This window comes from Pecten maximus, chromosome 6 (assembly GCF_902652985.1).
Source record: "Pecten maximus chromosome 6, xPecMax1.1, whole genome shotgun sequence".
NCBI lineage: Eukaryota > Metazoa > Mollusca > Bivalvia > Pectinida > Pectinidae > Pecten > Pecten maximus.
This window is the reverse complement of record NC_047020.1, coordinates 36,353,083-36,377,218: the sequence shown is the minus strand read 5'-3', so window position 1 is coordinate 36,377,218 and position 24,136 is coordinate 36,353,083. Positions and strand designations below refer to the sequence as shown.

Below are 24,136 nucleotides of genomic sequence, written 5' to 3'. Positions count from 1 at the left end.
GCCCCACTCGCACTCAACAGATAGTTAGCATTATTCTTCAAATATTTTTGTTATTATATGAAATAAAGAAGAGTGCATTATACAATGCATATGTTGTCCGCGATGACGTAATTAATGTTTTGCTGTACAGACAGTACACATCCATATATGGTAACAAAAAACACACCCACTACCTAAGGTTAATGGAACGTCGCAATACCAGATACCGTTTTAATAAGTAAATTATATATATATAGCTAGGGTGATTATTTACACATTCATTTACCGGATTTTTACCTGGCGTATCTGTGCACCGAGTGGAGCATGATCATAGTTCGCGGACGGGTGACCTTGAACTAGTTATCTCAAGGTGAATACATGCTAGGCGACAACCAACAATATGATTGTCGCCGAGTTAGGTAAGACCGTTTGTTAAACACAAAACTAGACTGTTTCCCTTATCAAAGTATAGTAACAACGGGGAATCCCCCACTTACGCCTCTCAATAGCAGATAACAGGTCAAACCGTCCAGCAGCGCTGTATATCTAAATATGCAAGCTTTCGAATGTGTGCATACATAGGGCACAGTGACGTGATATTCTTAGAGACTTGTTCAAAACATTTACAAACATAACCAAGCTGTTCAGGGCTTTATTACAAACCTACTTTCGCTCTCACACATATATTAAATAAATGCAGCCATAACCTGTCTATACTAACATTTTCTACCTCCTGCAAACTAAATCATGAGTTGGAATACGCTGGCCGGCTCTATGTGTGCTGTGGTGTAGTATGATGTTATATATACATTAAGTTGTGGTAAGGGGTGTATAACAGTCGTTTACATATCGGTAATATATAAAGTCTGATCATTTTTCAAAGTCTACTAAATTTGTGTTAATCAGAAGTGGAGTAAACATAATTTAACCTCGTTGTGATAACACCATATAGTCTTTCTTTCCTGATTCTATACACACCAGCATCGTTTTCCGGACGGTCATCAATTCACGTCATTTACCCCTTCCGTGTCGGTGAGCTTAAAAACCAGGCTATTTTTCACCCTGTAGTGAGGTTTTAAGAGATGACGGCTACACATAAAGCTTTTATGTTTAAAAACTTAAGGTAATGAAGCAACAATGTGATGATGGTTTACACTTTCATTGTCATTTCCAAAGACGCCGATTTATTCTAACTTGGATTTTAATATTTTGAAGAAAAATTATGAAAGTGTCGATTTCAATTTTATGTTGATTGTTTATCATTAATCCAAGACGCACCAATTCTGTAGAAGAAAGGAGAGTTAATACGGAAGAAAAAATATAGATATTATGTTAATAGGGCACCAATAGCCGTGGAGACTGACTCACGTAGCGAAGATACACTAAAAGGAGAGCGCTAGGCAATAGTCTGCTAAGTAGGCTCAGGAGATGCCAGTATTGTACGAGACCATGGGACACACATTATGGCAGCAAACGCGCACCAGAGCGGTGTTAGAGTTTTACTTCGCGAATTTTTAAAATAAGATCTTCTGTTTTCATCCTTTGTACAGCTAAACGATTTGTATGCAATTTTTGTGTTCCGGATATTCAGTGATGAGAAGAAAATGAAGAACATGTCACAGTTGCTGGATGTTTTGGTGCTTTTTAATCGCGACAAAGTTTCGAGTCTTTATACTCTAGCGGATGGACCGTGTACTCCGCTTAATCGGATAAACTGTCTTTAATACATTGACAAATGGAAATACGAGATGTCAGCCAGGTACGCCTGCTAGATGGCTGGACGTCAACTGATACCTCCAGCCGAAGGTAATTATGGTTTGTTCATGCTTCAATGATTAAATTTACACAATATTTAAATAATAATTATATCATGCTTATGATTTTGACATGTTTTTTCAAATGACTGATGGTATGTTTACACTAAGTCATCATCATCGTCGTCGTCTCCCCCCCCCCCCCCCCCCCCCCCTTCCCCTGTTGTCTTTGATTATGTGTTTAGTTTAAACGTAGAGGATTGGACACACGTTATGGTAACTTACAGAAGCCCTCTCCTCCACAATCTATTTCAGCAATGTGACAGCAACAAAAGACATATATGTACATTATCTACAATGAAACGAAATCGGAAATCATTGGAGTGAAAGAAACGACATATTGGAAGTGCAGGGAAAGGACAATGATATATAAAGCATGTTGATGTGTCTGTTGACATTTTCCTATGTTTACATGAAAAATGTTATTATTACTGATGAGGCAAATAAATAAAGTACCATGTTGATGATACAATTTAGAGCAAATATCTCGTTGTCTCTCCTGAATCTTTCGAAGATATTGATAACCCTTAAGTATCTCACAATATTATCTTAAGATTCAGCCATTGCCTGCCCATTAGATAATCATATGTTTACCATGCTTCCTCCTTTTGGGGATGTCAATGATCATCGACCTACCTCTCCCCTTGTAACACCTCTGATTGTCCTTTTTCATCTATATAACCTTTCGTCTGTGTCTCGAGACATGCTGTCAGAGAGTTGTGATTGAGTGGGATTTAAATGTCAAACTATCATGCAGTTACAATTTTTCAATCTGATGGTACTTTACATGTTATTACAAGTGCATGGTGCATCATCTGTGAACACCAATCGATCAATTAATGAATCGATTGAAAGCCCAATTAATAATACCTGCGATATTAAAGATATTTCTCATGAACGAGCATAAGATATATATTCACTATTACATCAAGGATATGATTACGTCATATATAAGTGTAATTTAAATACAACATACTTGTACAGCGTATCCTTCGGCCTTATTGTTCCAATGTCTAACAACAACGCTAAGTAGAATTAATGTTGTAACATGATTACACAACACTGTGTACAAATGTACAGTGTATAAAACAAACATATCCAGTTGTGGATCAATCCATGTTAAACATATAAAAAGTATGTATGAATATATAAATTACTTATAACATGCTTTTGTCAGCGGGAATCATAACCTCTCACAGTATACCGAAAAGGTTAAAGGTTAACAGCTTTCCAACAGTCTTAATTCAGTCCTTTTTTTGCTAAAACATCAACCTGTTTTTTAAAACTCGCAAATTGCATGTTTTCGTTTATTATTTCTTAAATGGCATTTTGGTTACAAACTTTGTGGGTTTACATATTCATTAACATGATAGTCTGTTAAAATCACCCGATACGCTAAGATATAGGCTCGCCATAATTGTGGGTTTACATATTCACTAACATGATAGTCTGTTAAAATCACCCGATACGCTAAAATATGGGCTCGCCATAATTGTGGGTTTACATATTCACCAAAATGAAAGTCTGTTAAAATTATCCGATACGCTAAAATATGGTCTCGCCAAAATAGCTATGTTTGCAGTATGCAATGATATGGGATTCCACAAGCATTTAATCGTGTATCAAATCTTAACTTTAAACCTGTGTTCCTTGTCTTAAGTATGACAACTTTCTGCTTGTTATTTATCCCGTAGTCGTAATGTGCACCAGGCTGAAATTAGTTCATCCAGGTTCTATTAAGTTAGGATAGGAGTTCATTATAAAATATATGAAAGTGGATTCAGGTGTTATGAGCAATTGCATCTGATTGTTTTCGAATGTAGATTGTATCGAATATATGTATTTCAAATATCTACATCATCTATGATATGCTCTAGATTAACACTTGCGTAAACTGAGGAAAACAGCTGATTTAAGACACCTTGAGATATTTTATAACGGACTAATTATACTCGGAAACCGAACAGACACCTGTTTGTAGTTTGTAGCCTATTAGATATTCATTGAACGAAATTTCAATACATATTGGATGTAATAATGAATAAACGTTCATTAAAATGATATAATTTCCACATAATTTATATCATTATAGTAAATTTTTAAATATATGGAATATGGCCTGATGCATTAAAATATTTAATTTCAATGTAATTTGCTCATTTTATCACCTCATACGAAACTATCATTTCCGTTGCGATTGTGTTCATCAATAATCAGTTTTATGACCATCTGTCTAAAATGTTAAGGGCTTCTTGACCAACCCACATACAGTAAACATTAGAGTTGGATTAAAGTGTTTTAAAACTTCATAAGGGTTACAAAACCAAAAAGGAAAGTTCATATATATCTTCTTCTATGATTTAACAAAAAACTAGGATAATTTTTCATAAAACTGAGCGGATTTTGCCACCGATTTCAAGTGGGTAGGCAAAGTGTGGCACACACTGTGAATGATATATACACAAATATATTTTTTCGGTGTGTCTTTATGGGATATCAAGATGGCTATATAGTTTGTGGCTATCAAAATACGATATTTCATCAAATTCGCGGCTAATGAATTTAACAAATCCGCGACTTTTTAATTTCGCGTTTCCAGTGGAGATTAACTTCAGACTCAAAACGTAGTTTTGTGGTATTAGTTTTCCGCACAGACATGGTTCCCGACTTGATTAATTATCTTAGACATGCGCCATTTTATGTGTTAACGTTTCAACAGCAAAATTCCTCACAAAGCGTAAATCATGCTAACGTAATCTCCTCTTATGTAATGCTTGCAAAGTGGTTTGAAACAGCGCTGCAACACTTCAGTGAAACAAAGGTATATAACTGTAATAAACATTGTAGGTATGTTTGTGATGGCAATGCTATTGAAATAAACAACGATTTTCATTACACCGAGGGCGGCAAAGGCACTTCAGATCAATCTAAGCGTACCCTAAACGTATTAAAGTAGGATTTTAAGTAATTCGATATAGCAATAGCTATTCCGATAAGATTTTGCACCTTTACTGCTTCTTTTGACGTTTCTACATCTTTATTTTGTCTTTGAATCATATTCTTAGTACGTTGAATTTCAAATCCAATATTTTCTTTGTTAACATGTAGAAGATGATTATCGTTAGATAAAAAGATTTAACTAAAGAAGCTATAACGAATTGTATATATAATTTACTTTCAATGATATTGATATGACGTGCAAGTTTTTGCAGGTTTAATTCCAAAGTGAGACTGATAATGAAGCAGATATACAAATATATATATTCGTGATTGACATAAAGTGGCTGAGCTGGAAGTTATGATATAGAATTACCCTACTCCCTCGTCTTTTATTCTCTTTTGTTAAGTAAAACACAACATTCGCTGAGTTCCGAATTTCAGTTATTTCGAACTCAACAGGAGTTTTCAATGGATGATTTACGACTGTCTGATATAATCTCCTTCCAAAGAACCGTTCGACTGTTTTTAATTTTAAGACTAGTATTGTCTCCTTTCATTCACATCTATGTAAAAACTCGCTCTTCACTATATTTATAGGCTAACTATGGTAAATGTCACAATATATGTGCTAGAAATTCAAAAAAGATTAAAATTATATGAAGGATATTATAAAATTTACGGCACTGAATATTGACATTTTAACACTTGCTAGGTGATACATCGTTAATGTCACAATTCAAGGCTCACAGCGTGCACTCAGTGTCATTATAATTTATACAATGCGAACTATAATCATATGTGTGTTTGTTCATCAACGCAACGTTATTCAATATTTGTTATTATATATATATATATATACATATAAATAATATCTTATTTTAAAATTCAAATACTGAATATTTAATGGGAACATTTCCATAATTAGATCCTTTTTTGTGTATATCTCATTAAGGATTACATTTTCGGAACAATCTAGCTCACCGAATAGTTTAAAGCTTAGAGTAAGCAAACCAAGGCAATTATCTAATATTCAAACACTGATTTACGAAATTTTATCAAAATAAACAGCGCACCCGCTTTTGTATTTTAAAATGTCTTTAGCCCATTTTGAATTCCCCGAGTCCCCTTCCTACATTTCTATGCTCTTTGCCTATAGTGTCACTGTCGAGCCCTTTAGGGGAAGGAAATACCGGGTATATGATATTTTATTGTTGATTCATTACACATTGGTGTTTTATGGTGCTATTAACTTCCTTTTTTGTTCATTCCGCGGTCTACTGGTTCCTGGTTCGAATGATAAAGTCACAGGCGAATAATATTGTCACAGGCGAAGGATATTGTAACAGACGAAGGATATTGTCACAGGCGAAGGATTTTGGTATATACTGGACAATATTATAGTCACAGACGAAGGACTTTATGTATTTACTGGACTGTACTTATGATTTCTGGTATCTACTGGAATGCATTAATAGTCACAGTCGAATGATATAGTCACAGACGAATAATATTGTCACAGACGAAGGATATTGTCACAGGCGAAGGATATTGTCACAGGCGAAGGATATTGTCACAGACGAAGGATATTGTCACAGGCGAAGGATTTTGGTATATACTGGACAATTTTATAGTCACAGACGAAGGACTTTATGTATTTACTGGACTGTACTTATGATTTCTAGTATCTACTGGAATGTATTAATAGTCACAGTCGAAATATATAGTCACAGACGAATGATTTCTGGTATATACTGGAATGTACTTATAGTCACAGACGAATGGTATAGTCACAGACAAACGACTTTTGATATATACTGGAATATACTTATAGTCACAGACGAATGATTTCTGGTATATACTGGAATGTACGTATAGTCACAGACGATTGGTTTCTGTTGTATACTTTATTATACTTATAGTAACCATGACAACATTAATTATGTATAGTCACAGACGAATGCTCTCTAATATATGTTTATTGTACTCTAATTAAACTCTGCAAAGCGATTTGTCCAATTTATAAACGTGGTAAAAGGTATCTTTCAACGTAATCCAAATTATGTAATATCTTATGTCATAACATTTACATTATTACCTCAAATAAATGTGCAATTATATTCAAGTAAATCCTTATGATTTTATCTACTGCACACAATCTCTATGGAAATCTACTTTTCTCGACGGATTCGTTTTTCTTCAAAATTATAACGCCACTGTTTCAGCCAATCAAAAGCGACGTTACAAACAACGATGTCATTCTTTACGTAACTGAGTGATAACATTAACGTTTAAGCCAATGAAAATGCTTGTTACAATCAAGATTAAATTCTTACCTTATAGACTTAATATTTGTTACAGCCCATGGTCAGCAATGTCACCATTTAATAAAATACTTTTACTAAGGTTTATTACTATATAAAACTCATCATGACATAATCTTTTGAAATTATAATCATACTAACGCTTTGACTGATTTAGGAGATAAAACAGAATGTCTACCATGTCGACTGTCGAAAATTGTTTTTTTTATGTTTCCTGATGCTAAAAATACTCGAATCAAAAGATTCATATTATATTTTATTAAACATTGCCAGTAAATTTACATTGCTTAATATCCTGTCATGCAAGGCTTGATATTTGAATCTTAATCACGGACTTGATTCAGACATTAGCACCCATAAATTATTATTCCTTCATCAGATAGATCACATGCACTATAGGACTAATTTCATATTGAAACATATTTCTGTCAACAGCCATTGACATGACACCGACACTGCACGTTTAATTGGGGTCAACACCACAACGGCATGTTTAATTATGGCCATTACTAATAGTAATTGAAAAGTACTTGGCTACTTTAGAATTTTCCTGCATACTAGATTTATATATCCGTTTCACGTCTGCGCTGCAGTTATATCAGACCTACAGTGTAAGACGGTTTGGATCGCCTGCATGCAGGTAAAGGCAGATCTACTGTTTCCCGGCAAAGAGGAAACTGGTGGCTTGATTAGCATGCTCTCTCTGATACATTCCAACATTGAAGTTTCATTTAAAGTATCAGTTGTTAATGGCATAATACTAAAAATGATTAATAATTGTTTATAGGCATTTCCTTCATTTCGGCTTAACTACATTCCCCACAAATTAAACCAACTGGAGTTTACCTATTGGTAAAACGACTTCAGTGTTGTTTGGGTGATATGCTACGGACAAATCTCATCTTAATTATGGACCTCGATCGTGTATCTACGGCAGACTTCGTGTCTCTACGGCAGCCTTCGTATGTCTACGGCAGACTTCAAGCGTCTTCGGCAGGCCTCGGTCCCTACGACAGACAAGGGGCTTCGGGATACCTCACGTATATACGTCTCCACTAAGTATGGTTAGAAAGACCTTATCAATTACTTATAACAGGTCTTGATTGTATAAATGTTAATGATGTCACTAGCTATATGTTTCGAACTCTTTTATCTAAATGAAACTTTTTTGAAACCCTCATGGCTACCTTCTTACAATCAACCCTTCCCCGTCCTAAATATGTTTCTACATACGGTCATGGTGTTTCATACGCAAATTTCTTTCTTTGGTCGAACGACATAATTAAACGTCTTAATGCTATCTCCATTGGCAAACTAAAACTATAAACGTATGTTCCAAAAGTCAAATCTTCAAATTCCATACCCATTGTTACCAATGTTATTTTAAAAGTAGGTCAACCCCATTCTATGAATAAATCACTATCACCAAGATGTTTGTAACCTATCAAATAAACATCAAAGGTATCTTTGATGATAAGGGCATGACCATGGGTATCATTACTGTTGTCAGCGTTCTTGGGTGATACCTCATAAAATTCATGTTTCCAAAATGATATATACATCAGTATGATACGTGATATTTTTTTTTATTGTAGAACTAAGACAAAAAATAAGCAATTTTACTTATATGTTTCATATCCATTTTAAGTGGGTTTTTTTGTTAATTTTTTTTCATGTGTATATGTCAGTTTTAAGGACGCAAATTGTTACGTTTTTTCCTATCGCTGCTAGTTGTAACAGCTGTTGCAGTTTAAACAACGGAACATTGTTTTAGCCTGGGGTAAATATAGATCAATGTTCTGTATATAGAACATATCAATTTCACCAGCAATTTTTATGTAACCAATGTTGATGCACACAAGTAAAATAGACGGATGGGAAACATCAATGGCCAGTCCATATGGCACAGTAAAGCCGAACCAGTGCCAGTAGACGGCCTTTGGATACTGATGATAAAGTATATTGTTTATCTTATAACAATTGCGAAACAAATTACATAGACATATATTAATCACTCCTGTTGACCCGGATAGAATCGAGGAGCCTTAATATTGGAGAAAACGGAGAGTCCAAAGAAAAACCCACGTGATCGGGCAGATAACACTCGTACATATTAACATCCGATCGGAGATTTGAACACCGGTCACCCGAGTGTGTTACCACTGCGCAACCAGATCACCTAGATTAGGAGATAGTGTTCTCATCTTTGAATTAAAATTTAGAATCACTACTATCGCACTGTAACATTTTTTTTCTTCGGTGTTTGTTATAATTTCCTTTAATGTGTATTTACTATTTCTAGACGTGTGCTTGCCTGTGTGATTACATTGCCACGCATGAAATATATGGATAAAATATGACAAGTCACAGTCAGAAGTAGGTCATACCGATAACTTTATTCACATCACGTAAATTCCTTTTGTTCTTCTTCCTATTTTTTTAATGTTACCACTCGCAGCATAAGTTTATATTCACACGATAAATGTTGTTTTTTTTCTACAATTTTATGAAATTAAAGACACGGAAATGTATAATAGGACAAAAAGATATTTAAGATATCCTTAATAAGCTTTCCAACTTTTTCAAGGCCATGCTCTTTCTGGTGTGTTACGAAAAAAAACATCAATGTGTAAAGTGAATTTGTCCTGAGTTGGATTTCGGTTAAGATCTGCTTAGCCATTCACGAGAAGGCGTCATGCAGTACCAGAATGAAGTGTATGTCCGTTTACGTGCGGTTACAGAATCTAAGTATCGAGTTTAACAATTCGCTTTCCTTTACTATCGCCGCGTTCGTGAGGTTTTTACCGGTGTTAACTATGCTTTTAATGAGTTTGTCTATCATAATATGGATCTTGGGTTTCAGTGATAACAGATTGGCACCATGACGTCTTCTCAAAATGATGGGAGTGATGGCAAGACGTTTGTTTGGTATCAAAATACACCGGAAACTCTCGTCATCCTTTCCGTATATACCGTATCAAGTAAAACGATTTCTCAAGACAAGTGAATGTTTCGAGAAAAATCTCCATGAAGTATAATGCTTTTACATACTTTAAAATCTGGACATGTTGTTTTTTTGTTTTTTGTTTTGTTTTTGTATAATTCGCAAGTGGTCATGGAATTAAAAAACATCACATGTATACGTTTACTTTCCAATACACAAAACATCTTTCTATCATTTATTTTTACTTGATATTAACCCTCTCGAATCATTTGATTGTAGAAAGTGCCATGGTACATTAATAACAAAAATTGTATGTTTCATCAATATTACATTCCTTCTTATTCATGTGAAACTTTAAATTAACAATGTGGTAAGCTTAAAACACCTTCCTGAAAATAAAAACCGGAAGTGTATGTATCCGGCTCCTGTTATCATTACTAGTCTCCCACTTCCGGGGCATCCTCTTACGTCACACAGCAGACACACAGACAAAACATTCCACACCTATGTTATATTAAAATAAACCACAAAATAACAGAGTTAAGCTATTAGATCAAGGTGTAGACATCATGTGTGATTTTATAAATCTACGTCACCACAAAATACAACAGATAGTGAAATGAAAACAATGAACTATTTATTCATGAATGCACATACATTGTATATATCCCCAACACCATGTACAGTAGTAACAAACAAGCTAGTGGGTCCCTTACATATACCCCACAGTCCTTACAAAATAAACTTAAAATGTTTAATCACTTGGCATAATGGCGAAAGTACATGGTTCCCCTGTATTAGGTCAACCGGTGTACAGGATAAATATACCCTGGAAAAATCTATCCGTATATTGCAGCGATAGGATGAGCAGGATATAACCTGGATCCTTATGGTCACTATTATTCGTTTTGCTATGACTTTTGCTGTTTCCTACTTATCAAGTTATCAGTCCCCTACCGGTGAACATGTTTCCTCTCCGTTAAACGTATACGTATGTATGTACATGTACGTACGTAATGTCAAAGTTTGTCAGCGCTCTAACGAATTTATTTCTTTCGGATTTAGATCGAAATACACACAATGATAATGTATCCGAATCTCGTACAAATTCGAATTTCAGGTATTTGTGGTTAAGGTCAAGGTCACTGTTACTGTTTTTAGCAATATTCAATATACGTATTTATCATATGGTTATTGGTTAATTAGTGCTTCTTGTATTTGATAAAATGAAAACATACCAAACTGTATTTTATTGATTAAAGTAGTTTATACAGTAGACGGAATGATACTCAATACACGCGTTGACACTGATGAAGAACGCAAATGATAAAGAACCATTGCCTCATTCCGCTCATGTTATTACATGCTTGGCGGGGCTATCAAAGAGCAGGCGGTTCTGTATAAAGGAACATACAGACCTCGCTATCTCTATGTGCCTGTTCTTTTCTGGTTTACTTTTTTCCCAATATCACTCTCTTTGAAGAGATCAACGTTGATTTTGTAACTGTTTTTGTGCATATGCCTTGCAAATCAAGACATCAAACAAGCACAGCCTGGAACTACGTAGTGTATGAGGAGCCAACAGGTGAAATAATGATAAAAACCTACAATTGCGACACGGCGATTGTATTGCTTCGTTGTCAAAATCCAAGATGGCTAGTGGCAGACATCTTGTTTCCTGCAAATGCAAAATCAATGAAAGTAACCTGTTAGCCATCTCATTTGTCTAACTAAACATCAAATGCAATACGCACAAGTAGACATCAAGGTAATTTAAGGATTTCTGAGAAAAGCAATACCAAATTCCAACCAAATTCCAAAATGCCTTCTTGTCGACTATCGTGGTATCAGAGCTGCCAGAAAATGTTGTGTCAATAAGGAACCCACATATCAAATTAGTAAAGTATCCTTTCAGTACTTTTTAAGAAATACCACAAAAAACATAAATTAAAAATAATCCAAGATCGCTGCATGTTGGTCGCCGCGGTTTCTTATTGCGCCAAAAATGTAAAAAATAGAACAAGATCCTTTGTGGAACTTACATGTGATATAAGAGATTACAGATTCATGAAACTATCTCTAAAATACCACTAACAAGAATTGTATCAGAAAGGATCACGGACCGAAATGAACAGCATACCATCTGTTTTTCGAGGCTGGATGTTAGAACATTCTACAAACAGGAGCATTTCTTTTTGTGATACATTATTTTTCTTTTGCATGTATGCATTGAGTTTAAACAGTTACGCAATGATCATAATTGGCTTAAGCATGCATACATCAATTTCAATGAAATATGAATCGGCTAACCTTATCATGTGCAAAAACATCCGCAGTGTCAAAATATTTCATTTCAAATTCAAAGGTTGTTGCTCGACTTACAGTAAGACTGGATAGCTGAAACAATGGACCAGGGACGTTTGATAACTGAAACAATGGACCAGGGATGTTTGCCAACAAATGTCGCTCATTGTTTGTTCTAACTGTTTCAATTTGTTAATACTTTTATCTAGTTTCTGTATTCTTAAAGTGTCCATATTGACTGTAACGTACCGATACAGAGGTTTAGTGGAGAACTACACACACGACACTGATACAAAGCAGACTTCTTTTTTTCTGAGCCCTGCTCTTAAGCAGATAAATGATTCAACAAGCAAAAACACACGGAGTTAGGTCTGGATAATAACATGCATGAGGAAATAAATGCACTTTTTGTGATTTAAAATAATTGGATGCAATAGTAACGTTACGGCTAAGGCGTTGCCTTAACACAAGCGCGTACTGTTAGTCCCCGTTTTTTGATGAATTGACAGAATACAGCATATTTTTTTATAAGAACTTATATTAAAATTGATTCATGAAGAAACGGAAGCAAAGAAATTTCCCTTTGGTTTGTGGTCGTTTTGATGTGATATGTCGCGTCTGATATAATTTAGCGTTCTCTACGGTTCATCAAAATGAACCCGTGTCTCGTCAACCGTTATATGATGTGGCACAAATATTTCGGCATGCTTCTTAACATGACGTGAACATCTGATAAGCTTAAGTTTGTCGATTTTGAACATCTTCGTTCGCAACATACGTCCTTGGACAATCTGAACGCCCTACATATTTTGCATGTTTTGATTGAGGTTGAATGTTCTTATCGAACTCAAAGTTGGCTTGCAATGAAGAATTCGCCTTTTAAGCTAGATTAAATTATTCCTTTGTTAAGGTGATAGTGACGTCATTTCCTCAAGGGTTGTAAATGTCTGGCACATGCCATACAAATAACACATTTTGTTCTCTTCACGATAAATTAACCAATAAGACAGTATGGTTTAGTATGACACATACCAAACAATGACCATTGTTATAAATGTGACATCACGATAGCCCGTCAGTATTATCTGTACACGGAAGCGCATTTATAAAGTATTAAATATGATATTCTCTTTTTCTCGGATTGGCCATTTAATTTGTGAAATACACACACTGCCCGTGGCATGTACTGTACTGAATTGTTGTTATAATTCACAGTCCAATCTAGCCCTCAAACATTACTTTCTGCTGTAAACACTTATTCGGCAGTGTATGAAAGTATATATGAATATTCCTTAGACAATATTTCTACAGAAAACTGAGATCCCATAGCCCAAGTCATTTTCCAATAGACCCATTTTGTAAACATATTTGTTGAAAGTAGCATAACTGTCACGCAAACGCTTGCATCATCCAGTAATAACACGCTGTTATGGGTAAAAAAACTATATTGTAAGCTCTGATTTCATATGATAATTTGTCAGAAAATATTGGAATGTTGTTTACATGAATTGTAATGTATGTCAGGACTCAAACTTTCCATAGCCACTGGGGACAACACATGGAAATTTTACATAGACTGACCAGGTTTTCTATAGCCTCTGGCCATCGGACCACCTTTGCTTTCGAACACTGTATTCGCTGGGCATATATTTTCGTGCTAATTCAAAAACAGCGAAATTTAACCCCCAAGAATAATACAAATTATAAAGTAAGAATTATTCAACATCTGTATAGATATATGTACAAAGGATTTATCTCAATGCCTTGATAAAGAAATATGATTGAACTGTATTGATTGTTATGGTTATTTTATCAAATAGATAAACAATTGCCTATTGTTCTATGTGTCATATATTTAAAGTAATGAAAAATATCCTATCAGTGTTCTATTAATTATAAACATCAATTTGATAATTCAATACATAATTTTTCTCTTTTTACCTTTAAAATGTTCATGTTTTCAATGCGCATAAAACAAAGAAAGACAAAACATACAGTGTATGTAAATATCGAAATATTATAATATTATTCAATGTAAAACTCACCAGCGTCCTCTGTGTTGCAATGCGCATAAATACATACTGATGAAAGATGATACTTGAAAGCAACAACAAAATACATAATCATGAAGTTAATTGACATATCACATCTCTATCAACATTTCTCTTGGTATCTACTTGAGTGTGGGCCGTCGGTCAACATCAAAGCCCTAATCATACGTAAGATATTTTCTGTCTCATTTCAGTTAAGGCTCGACCCCGATAACAGATAAACCGATGTATCTTGAGGGTATTAAACATTGACCCATTGTCAAGTACGCTTGATATATTATGTATACCACACTAAAGTGCAGAGAATTCTTATCATTTTTTGGAATGTTTTAGCGTAAACATATTTTCTATCTTGTGATGTAACATAAATGATTAATAGAGGAACTTCAGTGAACACATATTGCATGTGAAACGAGATTCATTCAATTTGTATACAAATCAAATGAAAAAGGGACGATTTTAAGATTAGCTGTAGTGTGTTTTTGCACTAAAAGGTGGTCTATCAGACATTTAGTTAGATGTTTGACGTAACCTGCATAGCATGTTAAAATTCCTGTGAATTCGTAGTGGTATCAGTTCAGAACATATCAATTAAAGAAGGAGGTATCAAATTGTGCTAATCTTCAGATCAAAGTGCGATTTTAGCCAGATCAGTCAGACGATCATATTCTTCTCTATCTAACCGACATCTCTTTTTAACTTGTGGCCTTGGAAATGATAAACAGGAACAGAGGCAGGAGAAACCTAATTACGCAATATAGTATGATCAGTAAACAGGTTGGGAACTGATAACAAAACGTCCTTGTGCATTCATATCCGGGTTTGTGTTTGTACATGTTCTGACGTTGTTGTTTGTTTCACATAAAATTTTGTTTATTTATTAAAAAACAAATATGTGTTTCGCAAGAACTTTTTTATTTATTTATTTTTGCGTTTCAGTTTATTTATTTGTTTTATCCATCAAAATGTTTCTTATTTAATAGAAATTCATTGGAATTTAATGTTAAAAAGGTGAGTTTGTGTCTAAATTAACCAAACACGTATAATTTCTCACACAGCATTTTATTCATCATTGGGATGGGACAATTCAAAGACTCCCATCTTAATTTCTCGAAATATTTTAAATAGGATATATCAATTACCTAGAAAATATATTACATCATGAAAACAAAAACCTTTCCTGTGTCCTTATCTGTCAATTGAAATAATTTCCTTACAACTTGTGTCAAATTAGTTCGTCACGTTTTACTGTTAGCAGTCATGTTCAAATGTGCATTTATTTATGTTGACGCAATTGGGTTGCACAGACGTTCCATCTTTCTAGGAATTAAAGAAAAAAAAGAAAGAATTTGAGGATTAAATAAGTACGCATTTTATAACCGGTTGTCACGTTTCATATGACCGTGAGAATGTCAAAGAATTGACAAAAGTCGTTGTATTTTTTAAAAAGAATTATAGCTTTATCATTGTGAATACACTGTTTAAAAAGCACTGTAACATAAAACTATGTAATTTTTAACCACGTTGTTAATATGATCATATGAAATAAACTTGAATTCAGAAACTTAGGGTATCAAATAGCATCAAGTATTCTACAAAGCACATGCAAATCAATCTTTGGCAAATGAAATTTAGATAGCGATTTTTGTGGTGTTATATCAGTGTACGTCCCAGTCATTTTATCCTTAAATTGATGTAGTGAATGATGTCAGATATTTGTAAACCCAGAAAGTATCCAAAACGTTTGAAAGGGCCGTATGAACGACAGACAAGAGCTTTGTCTGTACCGTAATCCAAACGAGACGAGATAAACTGTTGCATGCGGGTTACTGTAAATCGCGCAAACAATCTTCCAGTAGTGTCTATGACCACCTGCAATCTCAAAGGATTGTACAAAAGACTCATAATAAGCTCTATTATGTAAAAGATATAAGCTCCTGTTAAAACAAATTTGGATTTAGATACCGTGGAGGCGCAATGAATCTGTATTTATATATGATAAACGAATAGTTAGTGGATGACTAGGGATAATGAGTTTGTTTTAAAATGGCAATCAAATTACTGAAATCGCTTAGAATGCCCTCAGAAATAAAACAAATAATTGAAATGATGGCAAGAATGATTTAGTTTTGTAGGATAGCAAGATTTGTTCAATTAATAATTGTGATAAAGCTACCTGGGAGATCTCAAACGGCTGTGTCAGGCATTGGAGGACAAAGTGACGTCCCGATAAACATTTTCATCAGCAATAACAATCATCATTAATTAGGAGTCAACGGAAACAATACAGACTAATGAGACAATTGTTTCGTTAAACATAGGACATTAATGAGCCCTCTCAGTGCATCTTTTAACCCTGATTAGGTACGCGAACGTTCATTAAGATATTTGTCTGTACACGCCAGACTGTCCCTGTCAGACCGTTAACAATGACGACAGACAATCACTACTTATTATATGTGAGTTACTCTATCAATGTACAAATGCAGGAATAGTATTCACTTTCAGGTATAAAAGTAACATGACTAGTGCCTTTTAGCCAACATAATTTTTAAGACTAAACCTTTCAAAGATTGGTTGGCTTAATGCAACTCAACGAAATGATATCTTGCCATCTGGTATATTTGAGCATTATTGCAAAAAAAAAAAAAAAAAAAAAAGTTTTTACGTTCATTATCATTATATGACGGAAACTTCCTCTTTTTTTTTTAAAGATGGTTTCCTTGAAATCAGTTTGAAATTGTGAAACTTAAATGTCGACGATCCTAACTATGCTTAGAATACAATAAACAACCACTTATGGATAAAGAAGGTCGGAACTTTATCTAACATCGTGTAATAAGTAATATACTATTTAGTCTACGAGGAACCAAACAACTTAAGTATATATCTCGAGATAATTACTCCTTCTGTACCCATAAATCCACACAACGCCTCTTCGTTAACTAGTCACGTCAGAGGATAGATAGTAATTATGTGCGGAGTAATTAGCCATTAGCTGAATTCATTATCCTAATTAGAAAATATTATTAAGAATTGAAATAATCAAATAGAGGTACGGGCCCCACAATCACTCTCGTACTAATAGTAGTCCCACAAAGAAACCAGATGTCGCTCGTTAGCGTAAAAGCCAACCGGGCTGGATTATTAAGAAGCGTACATATCAAAATGAATTAACATTTATTCATCATATCGTGTTGTGTCGAACTCTCTATGTATCATCTTTACAATTAGACTTGTAGGTCAACAACACTATCATTAGGAACTATCTCTATTATACAATATTTTCATATTTAACCTTTTCTTGTTTTATAATGGAAATGTTTTGGTTTATCAAATTATTTATCTATTTGGTAATTATGAATAACGAAGTACTGTCGTGTCGATGAAACCTTGAAATAAATTAAACGACAGCAACAGACGCCAAGGCACCATTGAAAACAAGAGGCCCATGGGCCTTCACGATCATCTGACTCTAAATACGTGTACTATTGTAGTATACATACTAAGTAGCAAGTATAGTGGCACTGTTGATTATTGCCGCTATCTTGGATTTCTGACCAACCCAACAAATAACACTTTGTCAGGAACATCTCAGGATCATTTCATGCAAGTTCAAGCTGAATCCCACTGGTGGAACTGGAGAAGTTTGAAATACGTTTTTCAAGATTGCTGCCATGGCTGGAAAACCTTGATTGCGCAATCATGTTGCAAAATGACCGCCATGGCTTCAATGTCAAAGGTGTTTACGAGGCCGTTAGCTTTTCTTCCTTAGCTTCCTTACCGATTTCAGCTAAATGGCACTATTGGAACTAGAGAAGACGTTTAAAATGTGATTTTCAAGTTGGCCGCCCTGGAAAAAATCACAACACTTGAACAGGACTTTCTCGGGATAAAAAAAAGTAAAAGTTTGAGGAGCTGAATCCAACCGGTAGAATTTGAGAAGAAGTTTGAAATTTGAAAAGTTTACGGACGGCGCACGGCCAACGAAGAAGCATTTATGGATATAGGTCATACTGATCCTTCGGGTCAGATGACCTAAAAAAAGAGGGAGAAGAGTAAGACCATGTTTGCCGGAAGGGTAATCATCTTCTGGTGTATCGGGGATTAATCTTATTCATATCAGGGAAATATGATGTTTTTTAAATGAGAACAAGGGCAATAGAAGCACAAGACGGCTCCGTTACCGGGATTCAACCTGAGGACTTTCTTTTTTTGTATTCCACTACCGATATTTATAATTCTAGTGTCGATACTTTTATAAAGGAAATAAAGGGGGAAAATGGACTCACTCAAAGAGTCTGCAACCTATAAATTTTTATATGTTAATTTAAAGAAGAAAACAGAAACTTGAAAGGAAAAATAATTTCAGCCTTATGCATTAGAAAAAAATTGTTGATCCACTGCCTTGCATCAATTACGCAGTGGTTGTTTCATAAAGGCTTAACCAACAACATATTCGATCACGGAAATTTCATTAATTAGGGTCAAAGCAAACTGGGACGAAATAGGTTGGGCTGCAACGTATTTAATCATTCCTATCCCAATGTAACCGCAACTTATATAGGATATCAACTGTTTACTCTATTCGCACCAAGGCGACGTGGGATTTCTCTCATTACAAAATATTTGTTTCCCATTAAGACTGAAAGGGTCAGCCATGATCTGTATATAATTCATTTTACATACTAATTAATAAGGAAATCACTTCACACTGTTTACAAGTATCACTGGAGTATAAGTACAGACACTTAAAACCGTATGTTCTCACTTTGTATAAAAAGCATATGGTACACACTTTATTTTATCTTAAGGTTGTATGCTACCTTACTGTATCATTAAAACAATACACAAAATCAGACGTGTGATAACACTTCATTTAAACATTTAATTTAATAATGCTCCACAATTGAAAGAATGTAAAAAGGCCGGTTTACCATGATTTTTTCCATCCATAATAACGAAAGTTAACAATTACTTTCATGACCGGAAGTGTTATCTATGTTGACTGTTGGTGATCTACAAAGTACAAACTTTCCCGGATATGACGTAACTATGAAACTAAACTAAAACATGACGTTTCCATCAAACCCCAAGACTAAATCTCAGTTGAGATTTAAGAAAGTTTGTCTTGTATCAAGTCTGTTTCATACTCGCTTAAATGTTAATAATACATAGCAACTTTAGTTTTATGGCAATATAAACACAAGTTGGAATAACACACATACTTCAGATAAACGCCATACAGTGGGTCTTCAAGATATCGCTAGCAATTATGTTTGGTTATTCGTTATTTTTAATGTTGGTGTTTTTTCTGATAACAAGAATCGTTAAATGTTTTACACTGGATGCTTCTGCTATGATAGAAACACGAATTCGACAAAACCTCTGTCTAGGATTTCAATTGCAGGGCGGTATATAATAGTGTGGGCTATCCCTTTTATCGCTGGCTGTTAAATCTAGAGGTTATCAGCTTTCGTGGTAATTATGTTACAGATCTTTTAAACAGTTACATTTCATTTCTAGATAAAAACTCGATAACAAGTATAAAACACATATTACCTTAAAGTGGTGTAACTGTTAAAACTCAGACATCAGTAAAGTCATCAACATTGATATGAAATCCATTGAAATGAGAGAAAGAGAGAAGGAGAGAGGGGGGGGGGGGGGGAGATACACTACTTTAAGTTCATATTTTGCACATCCAACATATCAAAAAGTGGGTATTTGTATGCGGTTCTGTTAACAAAAAATTGTAGTAACGTGAGAGCGATATACACTGCTGTTATGTTAATACAGGAGCTTACTGAAGTGTTAAAAAAGCGAGATACCATATTTACACTTAGGAGTACTTGAGAGAAACAATTACCCGGTCTCCAATTTATGGCAATATAGCTAACTAGAGGTGTTTGATTGGACTCAAATGAAGCGAAGTATATGGAAGAGTTTGGTTGATTGCTGGGTTTATCGCCCCGTAAACATTGAGTGTAACAACTTTTGAGGCGGGGTCTCAATGCAGTAGGTGATGTCTACTTCAATGAACAACATACGGGAGGCCCGTCGCATGCCATCCAGGACGATAAAGGTCAAGGACACAAACACAACAACACAGACCGGTCCGTTTCTAAGCTTCCCGAGAAACAAAAATCGACAAAGGTAGGAGTGTTGAACAGCGCACCTCCGATCCTCACCCGTGATTTATTTGCCATCGCTATAACCGACTGAGCTATCACAGCCCCCGTGTAAGGAAGAAGGAAAACATTAGCCTCAAATAAATACTGAAACACTGTTATGATGTATTGGTTTCTTGTTTAACTGATTTGAGGAATACTTCCAACACTGCAAGGGTCCAGATATGGTTACATTGAGATCATTATGCTTACAAGTACATAGTATATCCGTATATAAATATCATTTTTATCTTTTCTATCCTGCAATAATGACCACCACATTGGTGTTTTTCCATTTAAATTACATACGGATACAGCCATCTAGTTAGGCTTGGTCAGGACATTTATGGCGAAGACAAAATTACGTAGGTGTTCGTGAAAGGCGACTTTTGTTGGATATTACGATACCATATCACCTTTTTCTTCTCTTCCTTCAATTACTCTTACATCTCTGGTTTTGACGGTCTGTGCTTTTCAGGAAGCTGAGAAACAGGTAGGTCTGTAGTGTCGTGATTGTGACCATGGCCAGGACACTTTACCGTACTTACTCTCGATAGCATGCGACGGCCCTCCCGTATGTTGTTCAGTGAGATAGTCACCAATTACTACAAGGAGATCCCCACCTCAAAATGTCCCTGACTCTTCATGTGACGATAAAGCCAGCTTTCAAACAAAAAACAACCCCTAACTGGATACGAAAAATACACTAATAAACTCACTTGTTTCGCGCTCTTCACTTTACAACAGAAATATTGAACTGATGTTTGATATCAAAACCAAACATGTGTAAGATATTTGGAATGAAGACTTGTAGTCTTGTACATCTATTGCGAAAATGCATATCTCGTCAAAAGAGCTTACTTGGAATGAAAATGGTGTAATTTTGCAAACTAATGGGAAAATGCATATCTCGTCAAAAGAGCTTAACTTGGAATGGAAATGTTGTAATTTTGCAAACTAGTGAGAAAATGCATATCTCGTCAAAAGAGCTTAACTTGGAATGAAAATTGGTGTAATTTTGCAAACTGGTGGGAAAATGCATATCTCGTAAAAGAGCTTAACTTGAAATGAAAATTGGTGTAATTTTGCAAACTAATAGGAAAATGCATATATCACCAAAAGAGCTTTACTTACAATATATGGGTTAAATGAACGATGATACATACAATAGCGCGAAAGTATACTTATGATAGCATATATATTACCCGTGTGTTTCAGCTCAGCGTACTAATCATAAAGGCACGCACTGCCCTTGTAAATTAATATGTTATAAATCGCTTGCCCAATTACAGGGTTTTTCCAGTCAAAGTCCCTTGTACAATCTGATATGTTTGTTACACTCTGCCAGGATAACTTATCTGTAACACATGAATAATATCTGTACTACGTGTTCCGTCACTTCATATTAGTTTCTCCCGTCTCTCACCAACATTCCTTCAAATCGGACAGCATTTACATCTAGCCCGCCTGTACATCAGACTTAATGTATACAGGGGCTATTGAGGAAGAGAGATAAGATACGAAAGTTTCATATTTATTGGTGATTCATTCGTTAACTTACGATATTTCATGTACATTCGTAGATTTGAAATTTAAGACAAAATATATTTGCCGCGTAAGCGTTTTCATATTTACCTACAGTCTTGTATGACCACTACACCACTGAAAACCAAGCCAAATGTGAATAATATCCTTGAAGATGTAAAGACGATACAATATTTGCAGGACGATGACAAAATAATTGAATTGTGAAAGTGTTTTGTCCTTTAGGACGTGTCGGTGATTCTAAAGGCCAGTGTTGAAAAACTGGAATAAGTGAAGTTAGAAAAGTTTTAATTAAGTCATTGTTTCAATTTTACTCCTCTGTAGTAACAGTCTGCTATGGACATGTTTGAGTGGTTTACTCTCTCGGCATTATCGCATTTAGAGTAAGTTGAACTTTTGACCAATTGAACTTTTTTGGATCCTAAACGTACAAAATAGCAATTGCTTATTACACAAATTCATGATAATATAACTAATTAATTCCTATATAATGTCTCTAAGGACTTTTTGCTCTGTCTACAAATTTGAAAAGAAAATCATTATTTTAAATGACAAAATTTGAGATAAAACCAAAACCGAAACTATCGGTCCATATTGTAATCACCCGTTTGATCACAATCACAGAGCCTGTACTGCTATCTTCATTGAAATAAATAATCTCAGAAAATAAACTATTACCCGAAGACAAACATTCAAAGACAAAGATTTCTGTATATGGTACTGCAAACGTGGAAATTTACGCGAGGGAGAAATTTACGCTAATTACACGGAGTCCTTTTGATTGCGAAAATTCCCCCCACGCGTATCATTTTGATATCAATTTGCATTACCTCGAACTACAAACAAAGGTGGATCGATCGCGAAAATTACCCAAACGCGTATAGTTTACATATCGAAATCGCGAAATTAACCCTCCGCGTAAATAACCACGTTTAAAAGTATTCTGATAGAGCTGTTACAAAAGCCACGTTTAGTCTGTCCTAGATCGTTCTGTGATGTCACTTGCTTCTTCATATGACATAATAAGTAAAGATAACAAACAGACATGGTTTAGGAACGTTTATTCTTTTTGTTACATATTCATTTCCGGTTCCGGTTTTTTTTTTAAATATCGTGAAGATTTGATCTACTGTCTGCTAACGCGTATCCCAGGATTAGTTGCCTTATTCAACTTATACTAGGATAATAAAACAGCGATCACCGATTTGTTTAGATGAATTATTAGATTAATAATTATATTTTTGTGTAGATGGTGATATATTTGTTTTCTATAAATTTGAAACATTGTCGCAAAAAAAAAAAAAAAAAGTCCGCGAATATTAAGTTAACTATAGTATGGCATTTTGCATTATACAATCATGAAATATTCCGTTCACATGTTCACAGGTTTCGAAATCATTGAGTGGTAACTTGTTTATACAGTAGGAATGCGGTAATATACACAAAAACATCTGCCTCAGCTATCGTCATATTATCTGTTTTCAAAATATGTGAATAAGCTGCAGTTAAAAATAGTTGTGGATAGCACAACTCCATTTCTTTTAATGTTTTTCACTTACATAATTATATTTAGGGTTTCATAAATAAGATTATGATGGACACTTTCTTTGAACACAGTTTTATTTTTAGCCCTCCACATAGCTTCTTAAAGTTATATCAAATATTATAGCATCTCTTCTCGACTCAAGAACATCAAGTGACATGCACCATATGTTTGACAAGTAAGTATTCAATATATTTAAGTATTACCAGTGTGTGCGTTAGATTTATAACTAATGATGTAAACATGTATAGTATAACTAAAATCATCAATATCCCTGTAAGTGATAAGTAAAGAATCCTCTGCGGTTTTTCGGTAAAGAGGAGGCATGCTAACGCCGGCCCAAAATGTAACAGTTAGGCAATAATTTAATACTATATTATAAGGACGTTTTGAGGGACTTACACATTATATAAACAAATCAAATTCCATAGACTATGGGGACCTTCACCCCTGTACTCCATGGCCTCGACAAGGACATCTTGGCATGACGTGTCTAATCAGTGTTAAGGTAGGGCAACCATTTGC

General features: G+C 34.8%; 1 protein-coding gene across 1 annotated transcript in view; it reads left to right on the top strand.

Annotated features, from left to right (window-relative positions):
- Nucleotides 1-1,051: 1,051 nt before the first annotated feature.
- The window catches only part of LOC117329668, a 77,436-nt gene continuing 54,351 nt past the window's right edge, over nucleotides 1,052-24,136 (top strand). The window contains exon 1 of the mRNA XM_033887720.1: nucleotides 1,052-1,785. Coding sequence (XP_033743611.1) covers nucleotides 1,715-1,785 — 71 coding nt within the window. The 5' untranslated portion in view covers nucleotides 1,052-1,714. The remainder of the gene's footprint in view (nucleotides 1,786-24,136) is intronic.